The sequence below is a fragment of the Oryctolagus cuniculus genome (genome assembly GCF_964237555.1).
Source record: "Oryctolagus cuniculus chromosome 16 unlocalized genomic scaffold, mOryCun1.1 SUPER_16_unloc_1, whole genome shotgun sequence".
In the NCBI taxonomy this organism is placed as follows: domain Eukaryota; kingdom Metazoa; phylum Chordata; class Mammalia; order Lagomorpha; family Leporidae; genus Oryctolagus; species Oryctolagus cuniculus.
In genome coordinates this window covers 4,314,517-4,329,323 of record NW_027208201.1, presented here as the reverse complement: position 1 = coordinate 4,329,323, position 14,807 = coordinate 4,314,517, and the positions used below count along the sequence as shown (strand labels likewise).

Here is a 14,807-nt window from a genome sequence, read left to right as displayed (position 1 = left end):
AGGCTCTGAGCCAACCAAAGGCTATATTCAACCTGCAGCCAGCCCTGGCTCTCAGGGTGGGGCCGCCCTGCCTGAGAGCAAGAAATGGCAACCCAGGGGGGGTCCTGAACTCCTACCAGGTCCCCGAGATCTGCTAGGCTCTTTCTTAGCTCCCTGGGACATGTACTGCCAACCCATTTTGCAGGTAGGCAAACTAAGGCTCAGAAAGCTTTCCCTGGGGCCATAGGGCCAGTTCAGTGACCACAGCCTCCTCTTCCCCTCCTCAAAGACTTCTGCTTGGATGAGGTGAGCTGCAAAGGCAAGCAAAGCGGGCAGCACTGCCTTCTCTCTCCCACCTGCATGGGCCTGGGGCGGGGGTGACAGGTGTGCTGTGCGCGGCTCCTAGTAATGCCACCCCCCCACACACACACACTTTAATTCACAGCAGCTGCTCCAGGAAGGGGCCCTGTGGGAGGCTGAGATAATTCCATAGCTCTCCGTGCCTTATCTTGGGGGACCCTATGCCCAGGCTCAGACTGAGGTCTCCACGCACTTTCCCCATCTGACGGCATCCCCCAGACCTGCAAACCAGACCGGGCTACAAAAGCAGCCGCCCCGTGTCCCACCCCCACTCCGCACCTGCTGCTCCGAGTCTCCTTATCCCGGCAATAAAAGAGTCCTCCCTGATTTCCGGCTGGCTGCCCAGCTCCGGAATCTGCGCGCACTTTCTCTACTGATGTCTTCGCCAAAACGCGGCCCCGATTCGCCCACGGCCCACACACCCTTCAGGGGCACGCCTGCTCCCTTCCCCTCCACCCTCCGCGGCCTGGCCCGTGCCCACAGCCCCGCCGACAGGCTCCACGCGCCCCTCCTCACCTGGCAGGCCCCGGCGCCGACCCTGCCCCTTCTCCGCTCCGGACCTCGCCGTCTGCCAGGCCCACCAAGCCCTCCCCCTCTGGCCTCATCCGAACCCCCTGACCCCAGTCCCCGGGAAGCCACCTGCAAGGATGCGCTTCTGTTTACGCGGCCGTGCTGCGTGCGGGCTCCGACCCAGCCCTGGCACGTCGGGAGCACCCCAACGCTCGGCACCTATGTTCCCGTGGCGCGGGGCCCGTGCACACATCCGGATTCCCCCGCGTCACGGGACCAGGATCGCCCCCACCCGCTCCTGCGCCCTCCGGCACCGTTAGGGCCCCGGCGCTCCGCGGGTGAAGGCAGCGCGGCCCTCCTGGGGAGGCGGCCCGGGTCCCGGACCGGATGGGAAGCCCCGAGGGGCATGCCTCTCGGCGGCCGCGTCCGGGGGCCGCCATGGCCGCGGAGGCGGGGCCCGAGCCAGCCGCGAGGGTAGCGCGCGGGGGGCGGGGCGCTCGCTTACCTGGGGGGGCGCGGGAGGCCGGGCGCACCGGGGGCCGGCGGCGGGGCGGGGATGGCGCGCTTGGCAGCGGTCCTGGCAGCCGAGCCCGGGAAGCGGCCGACGCGCGCGCCGACCGCGCGAGGCAGCCGGACTCTGCTCCTGGCCGGGCCTGGGCCCCGAGCCCGGGAAGGGGAAGCTGGAGGGAGGGGGCGCGCGGGGCGGGGCTGGGGGCGGAGCCTGGGCGCAGGGTCTTCTTATACCCGCCCCCGTCCCGCCTCCCGTGTCCGCCCCGCGGGGCTCCGGGCCGGCTCCGACGCGCGCGTCCTTGTCCGCCTCGTGTCCCCTTGCGGGGCCCCTCTCCGTGGTCCTGCGCGCGCAGCTGCTTGCTGCCGGGGGCTCGGAGCCCCGAGTCTGGTGACCCTGCTTGCGGGCCAAGCCAGCCCGGGATGCGGGGGAGGCGGAGACCACATCCGGGCCGAGGCGGCGCTTTGGTGGGGGTCAGGGTGCAAGGAGGGGTCGGGCGGTGGAGCTGGGGGTGGAGGCGGACGAGGCCGGCGTGGGGGATGGCGCAGCTCTGGGTTTGGCTGAGGGCCACGAGACACGGCCCGGTGCAATTGAAAGGGCCAGGCCGGGCGCGTCCCAGGCCAGGCAGTGGCTGGTGGAAAAGAAGGTTCCAGAACCTTGGGACAAGCGAATGAGGCAGGGGGTCTTGTGCTCCAGGAGTCCTCTGCGAGCTACCACACAGGATGGAAAGACCCCTGTGGCAGGTGTGGGAGACCCTGCCCCCTCTGAACTACCAAACCCACCTGCCCTGTGGCAGAACCTTGCACACATTTTTTTTTTTTTTAATATTTATTTACTTATTTGAGAGTTACAGAGAGACGGAGAGACAGAGAGGGAGAGATCTTACGTCCACAGGTTCACTTCCCAAGTGGGCGCAAGGACAGGGCCTGAGCCAGGCTCCTCCAAGAGCCAGAAGCTTCTTCCAGGTCTCCCACATGGGTGCTGGGGACCCAGGGAGCTGGGCCATCTCTGCTGCTTTCCCAGGTGTGTTAGCAGGAAGCTGAGTCACAGATGGAGTAGCTGGTGCCCATATCGGATGCTGGTGCTGCAGGTGGCTTAACCTACTAAGCCACAGTACTGCCCCCCCCCAATACACAAGTGCTACATGCTCGGGTCTCAGTCCCCTCCTCAGAAGGTCCCTGCCTCCTGCCCCACACTTGACATTCAGGCTCCCCCTCCTGCAAGAGCTTATTTGCACATCTGGAAAAGGAAGACAATAAAGCAACTTTTTCTCAAGTCTCGGGATGCAGGGGGCTGTTGTCCACCGCACCCTACACCCTGCCGGGGTGCCAGTCCATAGCTGCTGTTTGTGTTCATGGGAACGAAGGATCCCTGGAGAAAATGGGAACAGGTGGGGTGCTCAAGAGGAGACCTGGGTGGGCCAGGGTCTGCATAGGGCGGAGGTGGGGCTGCTAGAAGGCGGACCGTGCACCCTGCCTGGCGCCAAGGCCACACCTGAGTGGCAGCGGGGACCGAAATAAGTGTCAGCAGTTAAGTTGCCACTTCCAATCCAGCTTCCTGCAGATGCGCACCCCGGGAGGCAGCAGGTGATGGCTCAGGTATGTGGGTCCCTGTCACCCACATGGGAGACCCAGATGGAGTTCCTGGCTCAGGCCCAGCCCAGTCCTGCTGTTGCAGCCACTTGAGGAGTAAACAAGTACATGGAAGATTCTCTCTCTCCCTCCTTCTCTCCTTCCTCTCCCTCCTTCTCTCCCTTCTCTCTCTCTCTCTCTCTCTCTCTCTCTCTCTCTCTCTCTCTGCCTTTTAAATAAAGTAAGGGGCTTGGAGTTGTGGCAGAGTCTCCACGTGGGAGACCCAGATGGAGTTCTGGGCTCCTGGTTTTGGCCTGGACCAGCCCCTGTCATTGCAGCCATTTGGGGAATGGACATCGGGGTCTCCCCCTAGGACGGCAGGGGCCTAAGTCCTTGAGCCATTCCCTGCCACCTTCCCAGGAGCATTAGCAGAGAGCTGGATCACAAGCAGAGCAGTTGGGACTGCTTTACCACAAGTCCCCCCCCCCCAAAATAAATGTTTAAAAAATGCATGAGAGTAGGAGCTGGGGCCCAGCTACACAGGCTCTGCAGGACTCCCTGGGGGGAGGCTGGGGAGGGAGTCACCTTGGCCCTCACTGCCTCTGGGCAGTCAGGTGAGGTGCCAGGGCTTAGCAGCTGAGGCGAAGCCAAGGCGTGGCTGGAGTCGGGGGTGGACTGAGTTCTGAGCTGGTGGGCCCAGGCTGAGGTGTCTGGGATGGGGCCTGAGCTAAGGTCTTTGGGATCCAGAGGGAGCTCCTCTCCCACGGGAATGGGGGAGTGTGTGGGGGGGGGCTGCAGCTGCCGTAAGAGATGGGTGTGGTTCCCTTAGCTCCTCGCCAGCCCCAAGCCATTGTGGTCAGGCCTGGAGACGGACCTGGACACTGACACCTGTGCTAAGCCGAATAATGGCCACCCAATTATGTCCAGTGTCTCAACCTCTTACACCGGTGGCTATGCTCCCCGCCCTCCCCCTCCCCCATACACAGAGCCAAAGGGACTTTGCAGGGGCTGGAATTTGGCACAGCAGTTAAGACTCCACTTGTAGGGGAGGCAGCAGGTTAAGCCGCCCTTTGCAATGCCAGCATCTCTTAACAGATCTCCGATTCGAGTCCTGCCTGATCTGCTTCCGATCCAGCTTCCTGCTCATGTGCCTGGGAGGCGAATGATAGCCCAAGTGGAAGCCCAAAGGGGTGGAGATCCTGATTACAAACTGAAGCAAGAACGCAAGAAAGGAGAGGCAGGGGAGGAAGGAGAGCCCTGGGCAGTGATGTCACCTGTCGGCCCACCCATCGTGCAGTCTCCCGGATGTCGGGAGGGCCCCGGCACTGCACAACCACCCCATGCCACACGCGCACCTTGCTGTTCACACTGTGGCTCCAAGACAAGCAGCATGCACAGATGATTGTTCTGAAAACCAGCCAGCCAGCCAAACCGAGCTCAGCTTCCTGCAAAGCTAAATGGAATCACCACGGCGAGTGCGCTCCTAGGTGGACACCCGAGAGGACGCCCGCAGGAGCTCAAGCAGCTGCTTGCGGCCCCGTGTTCTTGGTTTCGACAGCCAAGAAGCGGATGTGACCCATGAGTCCGTCAACGGCTGAATGGATAAACACAATGTTGTCCTTCCGTATGATGGAGTAGCGTGATTCAACCTTACAGAGACAAGGCTCCACAGCGAGGATGGGGAGCCGGTGCTGTGGCTCAGCAGGTTAAGCCATCAACCACAGCATCCCCTGTGGGCGCTGGTTCAAGTCCCAGCTGCTTCACTTCCTATCCAGCTCCCTGCTATTGGTCTGGTCCCCACCCATGTAGGGCACCAGGATGAAGCTCATGGCTCAGCCCTGGTCAATGTAGCCACTTGAAGAGGGAACCAGCGGATGGAAGATCTCCCCCCCTCCTTCCATAACTCTGAATTTCAAATAAATAAATAATCTCTAAAGAAAGAAAACCTGGGGGCTGGCGCTGTGGCACAGTGGGTTAATACCCTGGCCTGAAGTGCTGGCATCCCATAGGGGCACTGGTTTGAGACCCAGCTGCTCCACTTCCGATCCAGCTCTCTGCTATGGCCTGGGAAAGCAGTGGAGGATGGCCCAAGTCCTTGGGACCCTGCACCCATGTAGGAGACCCAGAGGAAGTGCCTGGCTCCTGGCTTTGGATCAGCATAGCTCCAGTCATTGTGGCCAACTGGGGAGTGACCCAGTGGATGGAAGACCTCTCTCTCTTTCTTTCTCTCTATGTAACTCTGACTTTCAAATAAATAAATAATCTTAAAAAAGAAAGAAAGAAAGAAAGAAAGAAAGAAAGAAAGAAAGAAAGAAAGAAAGAAAGAAAGAAAACAAACCTGGAGCCCACTTTTGTGCTGTGTGATGTCAGGGGCCGACTGAGCCTCTCTGGGCCTAGCATCCTCCTTGTCTGTGGCATGGAACATACCCGTGCTAGCCAAAGGCACCTGGAGGGACCACTGTCCCCACACACCCCTGACTTCATGGCCTGGGTCAGGACAGGGCAGAGAGCCTTTTGCAGTGGCTGCTCCTTCTGCCGGCATCGCTTTTCCTGCATATTGAGCTAGCCCTCACTCCCTGCCAGCCTAAGTTGAAGGCCTGAGCCGTCCTGCCCCACCCCTCCCTGGTGCACACCACTCACAGTTCTCCCACCTGGTGTGTCCACTGCTCTCCCATGGAGAATGGTACCTGGTATACAATAGGCGCTTCATAGATGCTCATGAGGATGCAGAGGAGATGAAGAGAGGTAGAGGAAGGACTGGTTTCCCAGGAGAGCATATGTGTGTGTGCCTGTCTTTCTGGGAACCCCTGGAGAGTGCACACCTACAGTCTCGACTTACCCTGCTGAGCGGGTACTGGATTCATCTGGCTCTGCTCCCCTAACTCTGTGAAGGTCTGGGGTGCCAGCTTCCTCTCCGTGTCCCTGTAAGTCCGGAGCAGAGACTTGGCACTGGCTTCCCTCCGCCTTCCGCCTGGCCCCTGCCCAGCTCCCCCAGGGCAGCTGGCGCCCAGCACACGACGGGCAGGCTAACCGGTTTGCATTGGCGATGCCTCCTGCCAGCCCGGGCACTGTGCCTGCCTGAGCTTCCCAGAGTCTGGGCCAGGGGACAGAAGCCCAGGTGGAGCAGGGGCACAGGGAAGCAGATCCTGGAGCAGCAGGGCCTCCTAAAATGGTCATTTTACAGAGGGGCTCCGAGGGGTCTAGAAGGCCCCCCGGGGGGCCATGGGGCAGGGCGGGGCTGGGGGGAGCTTTGGAAGCCTGGGCCATCCATGGTGCCCCCTGTTCAGGGAATCTGGGCCAGGAGGTGACATGACCAACTGTCCCCTGAGCCGCAGTCTAAACTGTTTCCTGGAGCCATGGGCTGTCCAGGGCTGGGGCTTGGACGGTCATAAGCAAGCCAGGATGCTTGGCCATTTTACAAAGAAGGTGTGGGGGGAGGCTTGTAGGAACAGGAGCCTTCATGCCAGCACCCAGCTGCCTGAGACACCATCCCCACTGTTCAACTTAGGGGAGCTGGATGCGATTTTATTTGCTTGTTTGTTTAATAGGACAAAATGTTTTTCCTTTGTAGCAGTGAATACATAAATATCAAAAGCTACAAAGAAGCTGGCGTTGTGGCATGGTGGGTTAAGCCACCGCCTACAATACCAGCACCCCATAGTGAGTGCCAGTTCAAGTTCCAGCCATTCCAGCTCCCTGCTAGTGCACCTGGGAAGGCAGCAGAAGATGGTGCAAGGGCTTGGGCCCCTGCCACCCATGTAGGAGAGCTAGATGGAGTTCCTGGCTCTTAACTTTGGCCTGGTCCAGCCCTGGTTGTTGCGGACATTTGGGCAAGTGAACCAGTGGATAGAAGCTCTCTCTCCTCTCTCTATCACTCTGCCTTTCAAATAAACAAAGTGAATTTTTTTTAGCTACAAAGTTTACTACAGTGGTTGTCCTGCCTTCTCTGCCGGCTGTCAGAGCCTTGATTTTTGTGGTTCGTTTTCCTGAGCTGGCCTTTGGGCATGAATGTGTCCCTTTGTCTTTTCTAAACACAAATGTTCATCTTATACATTCTTCTACATGTTTTTCAAAATTTACTTATCTTAAAGATTTATTTATGGGAAAGGCAGAATTAGCAAAAGAGAGAGAGGGAAGAGAGGAGACACACACACATACAGATCTTCCATCTGCTAGTTCACTCCCCAGATGGCCGCAACAGGCAGGTCTAGGCTAGCCCGAAGCCAAGAGCCAGGAATTCCACCCAGGTCTCTCACGAAGGTGCAGGGGCACAAGCACTTGCTCCATTTTCCACTTCCTTCCCAGGCACATTAGCAGGGAGCTGGATCAGAAGTGGAGCAGCCGGCTACACCCGCATGGGAAGACCCGGAGGAAGCTCCTGGCTCCTGGCTTTGGATCGGTGCAGCTCTGGCTGATGCAGCCAACTGGGGAGTGAACAAGCACACGGAAGACCTCTCTCTCTCTCTGCCTCTCCTTCTCTCTCTGTGTAACTCTGACTTTCAAAGTAAATAAGGACTTGGGCCATCTCCTACTGCTTTCCCAGGCCATAGCAGAGAGCTGGATCGGAAGTGGAACAGCTGGGTTTCGAACTGGAGTCCATATGGGATGCTTGCACTTCAGGCCAGGACGTTAACCCGCTGCGCCACAGCACCAGCCCCAGCAACATGAAATTTTAATTATTTGTAAGTGCACAACTCAGGGGCACTGAGCCCATTCCTGTGGCTGTACAGCCCACACTGCCATCTATCTCAGAATGTCTTCACCTTTCCAAACTGAGCTCTGTCCCCATCAGACACTCATTCCCCCAGCCCCTCGCACCTCCCTCTCTAGTTCCTGTTCCTGTGGGTGCAACTCCAGGGCCCCAGGGCCCTCTTTGCAATGCGGTGTTGGTGCCTCCGTGATTTCTCTGGGCATGATGTGCAAGGCTCCCTTACGCTGTGGTAGCAACAGGGCCTCTGTTTCTTTAAGGTGGGTGGTGATATTCACGCCCACATTGTGGCTACCCATTCATTCACCCACTGAGGGACTGCCAGCGGGAATCACGCGGGGGCGCAAACATCTGTGCAAGCCCTGTTTGCCATGCTTCTGGGTGCACACCCCGCAGTGGCTGACATAACCCGCTGGAGATGTCCCCAAGGGCTGCTTTCCCTCTGCTCCCCTTTCTTGGGTTCTTTCTTCATTTTGTACCCAGCCAGGGCAGCCGGGCAGGTGTCTCCTGGTGTGGAGCAGGGCGGCTTTGCAGGGCTGGGGCGGTGAGGGGGTGGGGGAGGAGCCTACGGCACCACCTTCCCTTTCACCCACTCAGTGGCTCATGAGCTGGGGACAGTTGCAAAAACTCAGCCAAATGTGTTTATTCATTTATTTTATTTTTATTTTTTATTTTTTAAATTATTTAAAATTTTTTATTTTTTGACAGGCAGAGTGGATAGTGAGAGAGAGAGACAGAGAGAAAGGTCTTCCTTTGCCGTTGGTTCACCCTCCAATGGCCACTGCGGCCGGCGCACTGCAGCCGGCGCACTGCAGCCGGCGCACCACGCTGATCCGATGGCAGGAGCCAGGTGCTTCTCCTGGTCTCCCATGGGGTGCAGGGCCCAAGCACTTGGGCCATCCTCCACTGCACTCCCTGGCCACAGCAGAGAGCTGGCCTGGAAGAGGGGCAACCGGGACAGAATCCGGTGCCCCGACCGGGACTAGAACCCGGTGTGCTGGAGCTGCAAGGCGGAGGATTAGCCTAGTGAGCCACAGTGCCAGCTATATTCATTTATTTTAAAGATTTATTTATTTATGTATTTGAAAGGTAGAGTTATAGAGAGGCAGAATCAGGGAGAGAGAGAGAGAGAGAGAGAGAGAGAGATCTTCCATCTGTTGGTTCACTCCCTAAATGGCCATAACAGCTGGAGTTGGGCTGATCCAAAGCCAGGAACCAGGAGCTTCTTCTGGGTTGTCCACATGGATGCAGGGGCCCAAGGACTTGAACCACCTTCTACTGCTTTCCCAGGCCATAGCAGAGAGCCAGATTGGAAGTGGAGCAGCTGGGACTTGAACCGGCACCCATATGGGATGTAGGCACTGCAGGTGGCGGCTTTACCTGCTATGCCACAGTGCTGGCCCCCAAAGGTGTTTATTTTTGCAAGATTTGTTTATTTGAAAGGCAAAGCAAGAGAGAAGGACATAGAAAGGTCTTCCATTGGCTGATTCACAGGAACAGCCAGAGCTGGGCCAGGCTGAAGCCAGGAGCCAGGAACTCCATCCAGGATGCCCACATGGGTGGCAGGGGCCCAAGCACTTGGGCCATCTTCTGCTGCCTTCCCATGGGGATTAACAGGAAGTTGGATCAGAAATGGAGCAGGTAGGACTCAGACGGGCACTCCCACGACAGCCTGCTGTGCCCCTGCCATCCAGTGTTTCAAACCTGGTATCCACAGTCTTCTTATCTTTTTTTTTTTTTTTAAGATTTATTTGTTTACTTGAAAGTCAGAGTTACACAGAGAGAGAAGGAGAGGCAGAGAGAGAGAGAGAGATAGAGAGAGAGAGAGGTCTTTCATCTGCTGTTCACTCCCTAAATGGCCACAACGGCTGGAGCTGTGCTGATCCGAAGTCAGGAGCCAGGAGCTTCTTCCAGGTCTCCCATGTGGGAGCAGGGGCCCAAGGACTTGGGCCATCTTCTACTGCTTTCCCAGGCCACAGCAGAGAGCTGGATCAGAAGTGGAGCAGCTGGGATTCGAGCCAGTGCTCATATGAGATGCTGGCACTGCAGGCAGCGGCTTTACCTGCTATGCCTCAGCACTGGCCCCAGTCTTCTTTTCACGCACTTGAACCTGTAATTTCCCTTCCAGTCTAGTTCCAACTTTTTTAGATGTCAAGGGATCCTCTCCTAGGATTTTCACAATCATCAGTGACCTTATGACAGAGTCAGACTGGAGCCGCCAGCTCCCGGGCTCCAGAGTAGCACAGCCCACACCACCTGCCTCAGATGGCTCCAGCAAACCTATCTTGTGGCTTTAAACTTTGCTTTTTTTTTTTTTTTTAAGATTTGTGTTTATGTATTTAAAAGGCAGAATGATAGAGAGAGAGGGAAATCTTCCATCTGCTGGTTCACTCCCCAAATGCTCACAACAGGCAGATCTGAGCCAGGCTGGAGCCAGGATCCTGGAACTCCATCCGGGTCTCCCACCGTGGGTGGCAAGGACCCAAGCACTTGGGACATCACTGGCTGCTTTCCCAGGCGCATTAGGGAGCTGAGTTGGAAGTGGAGCAGCCAGGACTGCAACCTAGGAGCTCTTATATGCTGATACATAACAAAGTTATTTCTTTTCTTTCCTTCCTTTCCTTGTGAAAGGGGAAGTGACTGTTTTTATTGTTTTATTGGCTGCTGCTTTAAATATATAATACACATAACCATCCAATTCACCTATTTTAATGGTTCAAGTCAATGCATTTTCTTCCCCATTTTATTTCAAAGGCAGACAGACAAAGATATGGAGACACATACAGATATCTTTTCTTCTCTAAAGACTTATTTCAAAGGCAGAGTTACCTAGGGAGAGGGAGGGAGGGAGAGAGGGAGAGAGGTTTCATCTGGGTCTCCTACATGGGTGCAGGGGCCCAAGCACTTGAGCCACCTTCCGCTGCTTTCCCAGCACATTAGCAGGGAGCTGGATTGGAAGTGGAGCAGACGGGATTTGAACCAGCACTGATAGGGGATGCTGGCATTGCAGTTTAATCTGCTGTACCACAATGCCAGCCCCACAGAGATCTTTCACCCTCTGTTTCACTCCTCAGTTGCTTGCAACGTCAGGACTGGGCCAGGCCAAAGCCGGGAGCTCTGCATCCAACCCAGGTCTCCCATGTGGGTGCCAGGGACTAAAGCACTTGAGCCGTCACCTGCTGCCTCCCAGGGTGCACATTGGCAGGAAGCTGAATCAGAAGCAGAGGAACTTGGGGCTGGCGCTATGGCTCCACGGTTAAAGCTCTGGCCTGAGGCACCGGCATCCCATGTGGGCGACGGTTCTAGTCCTGGCTGCTCCTCTTCCAATCCAGCTCTCTGCTGTGGACTGGGATAGCAGTGGAGGATGGCCCTGGTCCTTGGGCCCCTGCACCCTTGTGGGAGACTCAGAGGAGGCTCCTGGCTCCTGGCTTCAGATTGGCACAGCTCCTGCCATTGCAGCCATCTGGGGAGTGAATCAGTGGAAGGAAGACCTCTTTCTCTGTCTCTACCTTCTTTTTCAAATAAGTAAAATAAATCTTAAAAATAAAAAAAAAGAAAAGAAAAGAAACGGAGGAGCCAGGATTTGAACCATGCTCCAATATGTGATGTAGGCATCCCAAGCAACAACTCATCCACTACACCAAATGCCTGAGCCAAGTGGATGGTTTTTAAACGATTCATTGATTTAGGCAACACTTACCATCTTACTCTTTTGTTTTATATTTTAGTTTAATTTTATTGGAGAGACAGAGAGCTCGCATTTGCTGTTTTACTCCCCTCCCCCCAACTTACAATGGCAGGGATTGTGTTGGGCTAAACCTGAGAGCCAGGAACTCAGCCCAGGGCTCCCATGTAGGCAGTAGGGATCCAATCACTGGAGCCACCTCCCTCTGCCTTCCAGCAAACAGAAAGCTGGAGCCAGGAGCCACTGCCAGGTAGTGAACCCAGGGACCCTGGAGGTGGGACTTGGGCATCCTCTTTTTTTTTTTTTGACAGGCAGAATGGACAGTGAGAGAGAGAGACAGAGAGAAAGGTCTTCCTTTGCCGTTCACCCCTCCAATGGCCAGCGCGGCCCGCGTGCTGCGGCTGGCGCACTGCGCTGATCTGATGGCAGGAGCCAGGTACTTATCCTGGTCTCCCATGGGGTGCAGGGCCCAAGCACTTGGGCCATCCTCCACTGCACTCCCGGGCCACAGCAGAGCTGGCCTGGAAGAGGGGCAACCGGGACAGAATCCGGCGCCCCAACCGGGACTAGAACCTGGAGTGCCAGCGCCGCAAGGCGGAGGATTAGCCCAGTGAGCTGGGGCACCGGCTATGGGACTTGGGCATCCTAATCAGTTTGCTTTGTTCTTTTTAATGAATGCATAGTATCTCGAGATAGAGCTGGGCTTTGTTTAACCAGTAACTTGTGGATGCACAGTGACATTGGGCCAGCGAGTAGATCTCGTGCATACATTTCTGGAAGCAGGAGACTAGCAGAAGGGTGTCAGCAGGTGTCAGTCTCCCCTCCCCCCACCAAGGGGCTTCCCCACACCCTCCACAGGTGTGCTATCAACCTGAGCATCTGGGAGGTGTGAGATGACATGGTTGTAACTTGAATTTCCATGATTTTGAGTGAGACTGAGCACGTCTTCCATGGCTAACAGGCAGCTCTCGAATCTATTCCTATAAATATTTTCTTTTTAGTTATCAGACTTATTTTATTTATAGAGCCTTTTTTTTTAAATCTGGCAAAATACATAGAAGTTCTTTTCTCTTTTTAAATTTTCTTTTTATTATCTTAAGATGTATTTATTTGAAATGCAGAGTGACAGAGAGAGAAAGAGATCTTTAATCCACTGGTTCACTCCCCCCAAATGCCTGCAACAGCCAGGGCTGGGCAGGCTGAAGCCAGGAGGCAGGAGCTTCTGCCAGGTCTCCCACATGGGTGCAGGGGCCCAAGCCCTTGGGCCATGATTTACTGCCTTCCCAGTCACATCAGCAGGGAGCTGAATCAGAAGCAGAGTAGCTGGGGCTCAAACTGGCTCTCTGAGGTGGGATGCTGGTGTCGAAGGTGGTGGTTTAACCTGCTGTGCCAAAATACCAGCCCCTCTTAATTATTTTAAAAAAATGTAGGGGCCGGCGCTGTGGCTTAGCAGGTAAAGTCACCGCCTGCAGTGCCGGCATCCCATACGGGCACCGTTTCGAGTCTCAGCTGCTCCACTTCCTATCCAGCTCTCTGCTATGGCCTGGGAAAGCAGTAGAAGATGGCCCAAGTCCTTAAGCCCCTGCACCTGCATGAGAGACCTGGAGGAAGCTCCTGGCTCCTGGCTTTGGAATTGGCATAGCTCCAGCCATTGTGGCCACCAGATGGGAAACCTCCATCTCTCTCTCTCTCTGCCTTTTATTTATTTATTTATTTTTTTGACAGGCAGAGTGGACAGTGAGAGAGAGAGACAGAGAGAAAGGTCTTCCTTTGCCGTTGGTTCACCCTCCAATGGCCGCCGCGGCTGGCGCACTGCGCTGATCCGATGGCAGGAGCCAGGTACTTATCCTGGTCTCCCATGGGGTGCAGGGCCCAAGCACTTGGGCCATCCTCCACTGCACTCCCTGGCCACAGCAGAGAGCTGGCCTGGAAGAGGGGCAACTGGGACAGAATCCGGCGCCCGGACCGGGACTAGAACCCGGCGTGCCGGCGCCGCAAGGCGGAGGATTAGCCTAGTGAGCCACGGCGACGGCCTCTGCCTTTTTTTTTTTTTTTTTAATTTATTTGACAGGTAGAGTTATAGACAGTGAGAGAGAGAGAGAGAGAGATACAGAGAGATACAGAGAGACAGAGAGACAGAGAGAAAGCTCTTCCTTCCATTGGTTCACTCCCCAAATGGCTGCAATGGCCGGCGCTGCGCTGATCCAAAGCCAGGAGCTTCCTCCTGGTCTCCCACACAGGTGCAGGGCCTAAGCACTTGGGCCATCCTCCACTGCCCTCCCAGGCCACAGCAGAGAGCTGGACTGGAAGAGAAGCAACCGGGACTAGAACTGGTGTCCATATGGGATGCCGGTACCAGAGGCAGAGGATTAACCAAGTAAGCTATGGCGCCGACCCCTGCCTTTGTCTTTCTGTAACTCTGTCTTTCAAATAAATAAATACATCTTAAAGAGAGAGAGAGAGAGAGAGAGAGAGAGAGAGAGAGAGAGAGAGAAAATTACTTCTCATTCTATGCCATGAGTTGCAATCCTCCCTCCCAATTTGTTGTATTTTTCTTTGCTTATGTTTTCTCCATATGCATAGAAGAGGGAACTTAGAGAGTTCACGGGAAATGGAATTAAAGACTAGGGGGCTGGCACTGTGGTGTAGCGGGTTAAGCCACCATTTTCAATGTCCACATCTCAGTTCAAGTCCCGGTTGTTCCACTTCTGATCCAGCTCCTTGCTAATGCCCTGGGAAGACAGTGGTGGATGGCCTGAGTGCTTGGGCCCCTGCACCCTGTGGGAGACCTGCCTGAAGCTCCTGGCTCCTGGCTTTGGCTTGGCCCAGCCCTGTCTGTTGCAGGTCCTTGGGGAGTGAACCAGCATATGGAAAAAAATCTCTTTTTTGTCTCTCCTTCTTTCTGTAACTCTGCCTTTCAAACAAATAAAGTAAATCTTGAAACAAAAAGTGAAGATAAAAAATCAATTAAGAAAAAGATAAGTTTAGGGGCCTGTGCTAATGCATAGTGGGAAAAGCCACGCCCTGTGATCTGGCATCTTTATGGGCACCAGTTGGAGTCCTGGTTGTTCCACTTCTGATCCTGCTCCCTGCTAATGGCCTGAGAAATCAGTGGAAGGTGTACCAAGTGCTTGAGCCCCTGCACCCACATGGGAGACCTGGATGGGGCTCATGGTTCCTGGTTTTGCTCTAGCCCAGCCCCAGTTATGTTAGCCATCTGGGGAGTAAACCAGTTGATGGAAGATTGTTCTCTATCTCTTCCTTTCTCTCCCTAACTCTGCCTTTCAAATAAATAAAAAACTAAATCTTTAAAAAATGCAAATGCTATGCAGAATTTTTTTAAATCTTTAATTTGTTTTTATTTATTTGAAAGACAAAAGATATGGAGAAATCTTCCATCTATAAGCTGGGTCACTTCCCAAACGCTTGCAACAGCTGGGGCTGAGCCAGGCCAAAGCCAAGTGCCAGAAACTCCATCGGGGTCTC

General features: G+C 55.3%; 2 protein-coding genes across 5 annotated transcripts in view; both read right to left on the bottom strand.

The window, feature by feature from the left end:
- Nucleotides 1-2,687, bottom strand: part of CERS4 (ceramide synthase 4) — a 36,486-nt gene extending 33,799 nt beyond the window's left edge. The window contains exon 1 of one of the 4 annotated variants that reach the window (XM_002722001.5): nt 1,355-2,687. Coding sequence is in view for 1 of the 4 variants with exons in the window: in XM_051835496.2 (XP_051691456.2) it covers nt 856-944 (89 nt within the window). In the remaining 3 variants the exon portion in view is untranslated. Of the gene's footprint in view, nt 1-618; nt 644-855; nt 1,221-1,354 lie in introns of those variants that run through there. The other 3 variants (XM_051835496.2, XM_070067546.1, XM_051835497.2) reach the window with 3 other exon arrangements.
- Nucleotides 1-14,807, bottom strand: part of HNRNPM (heterogeneous nuclear ribonucleoprotein M) — a 245,919-nt gene that overhangs the window by 196,677 nt on the left and 34,435 nt on the right. The gene's annotated exons all lie outside the window — the stretch shown is intronic.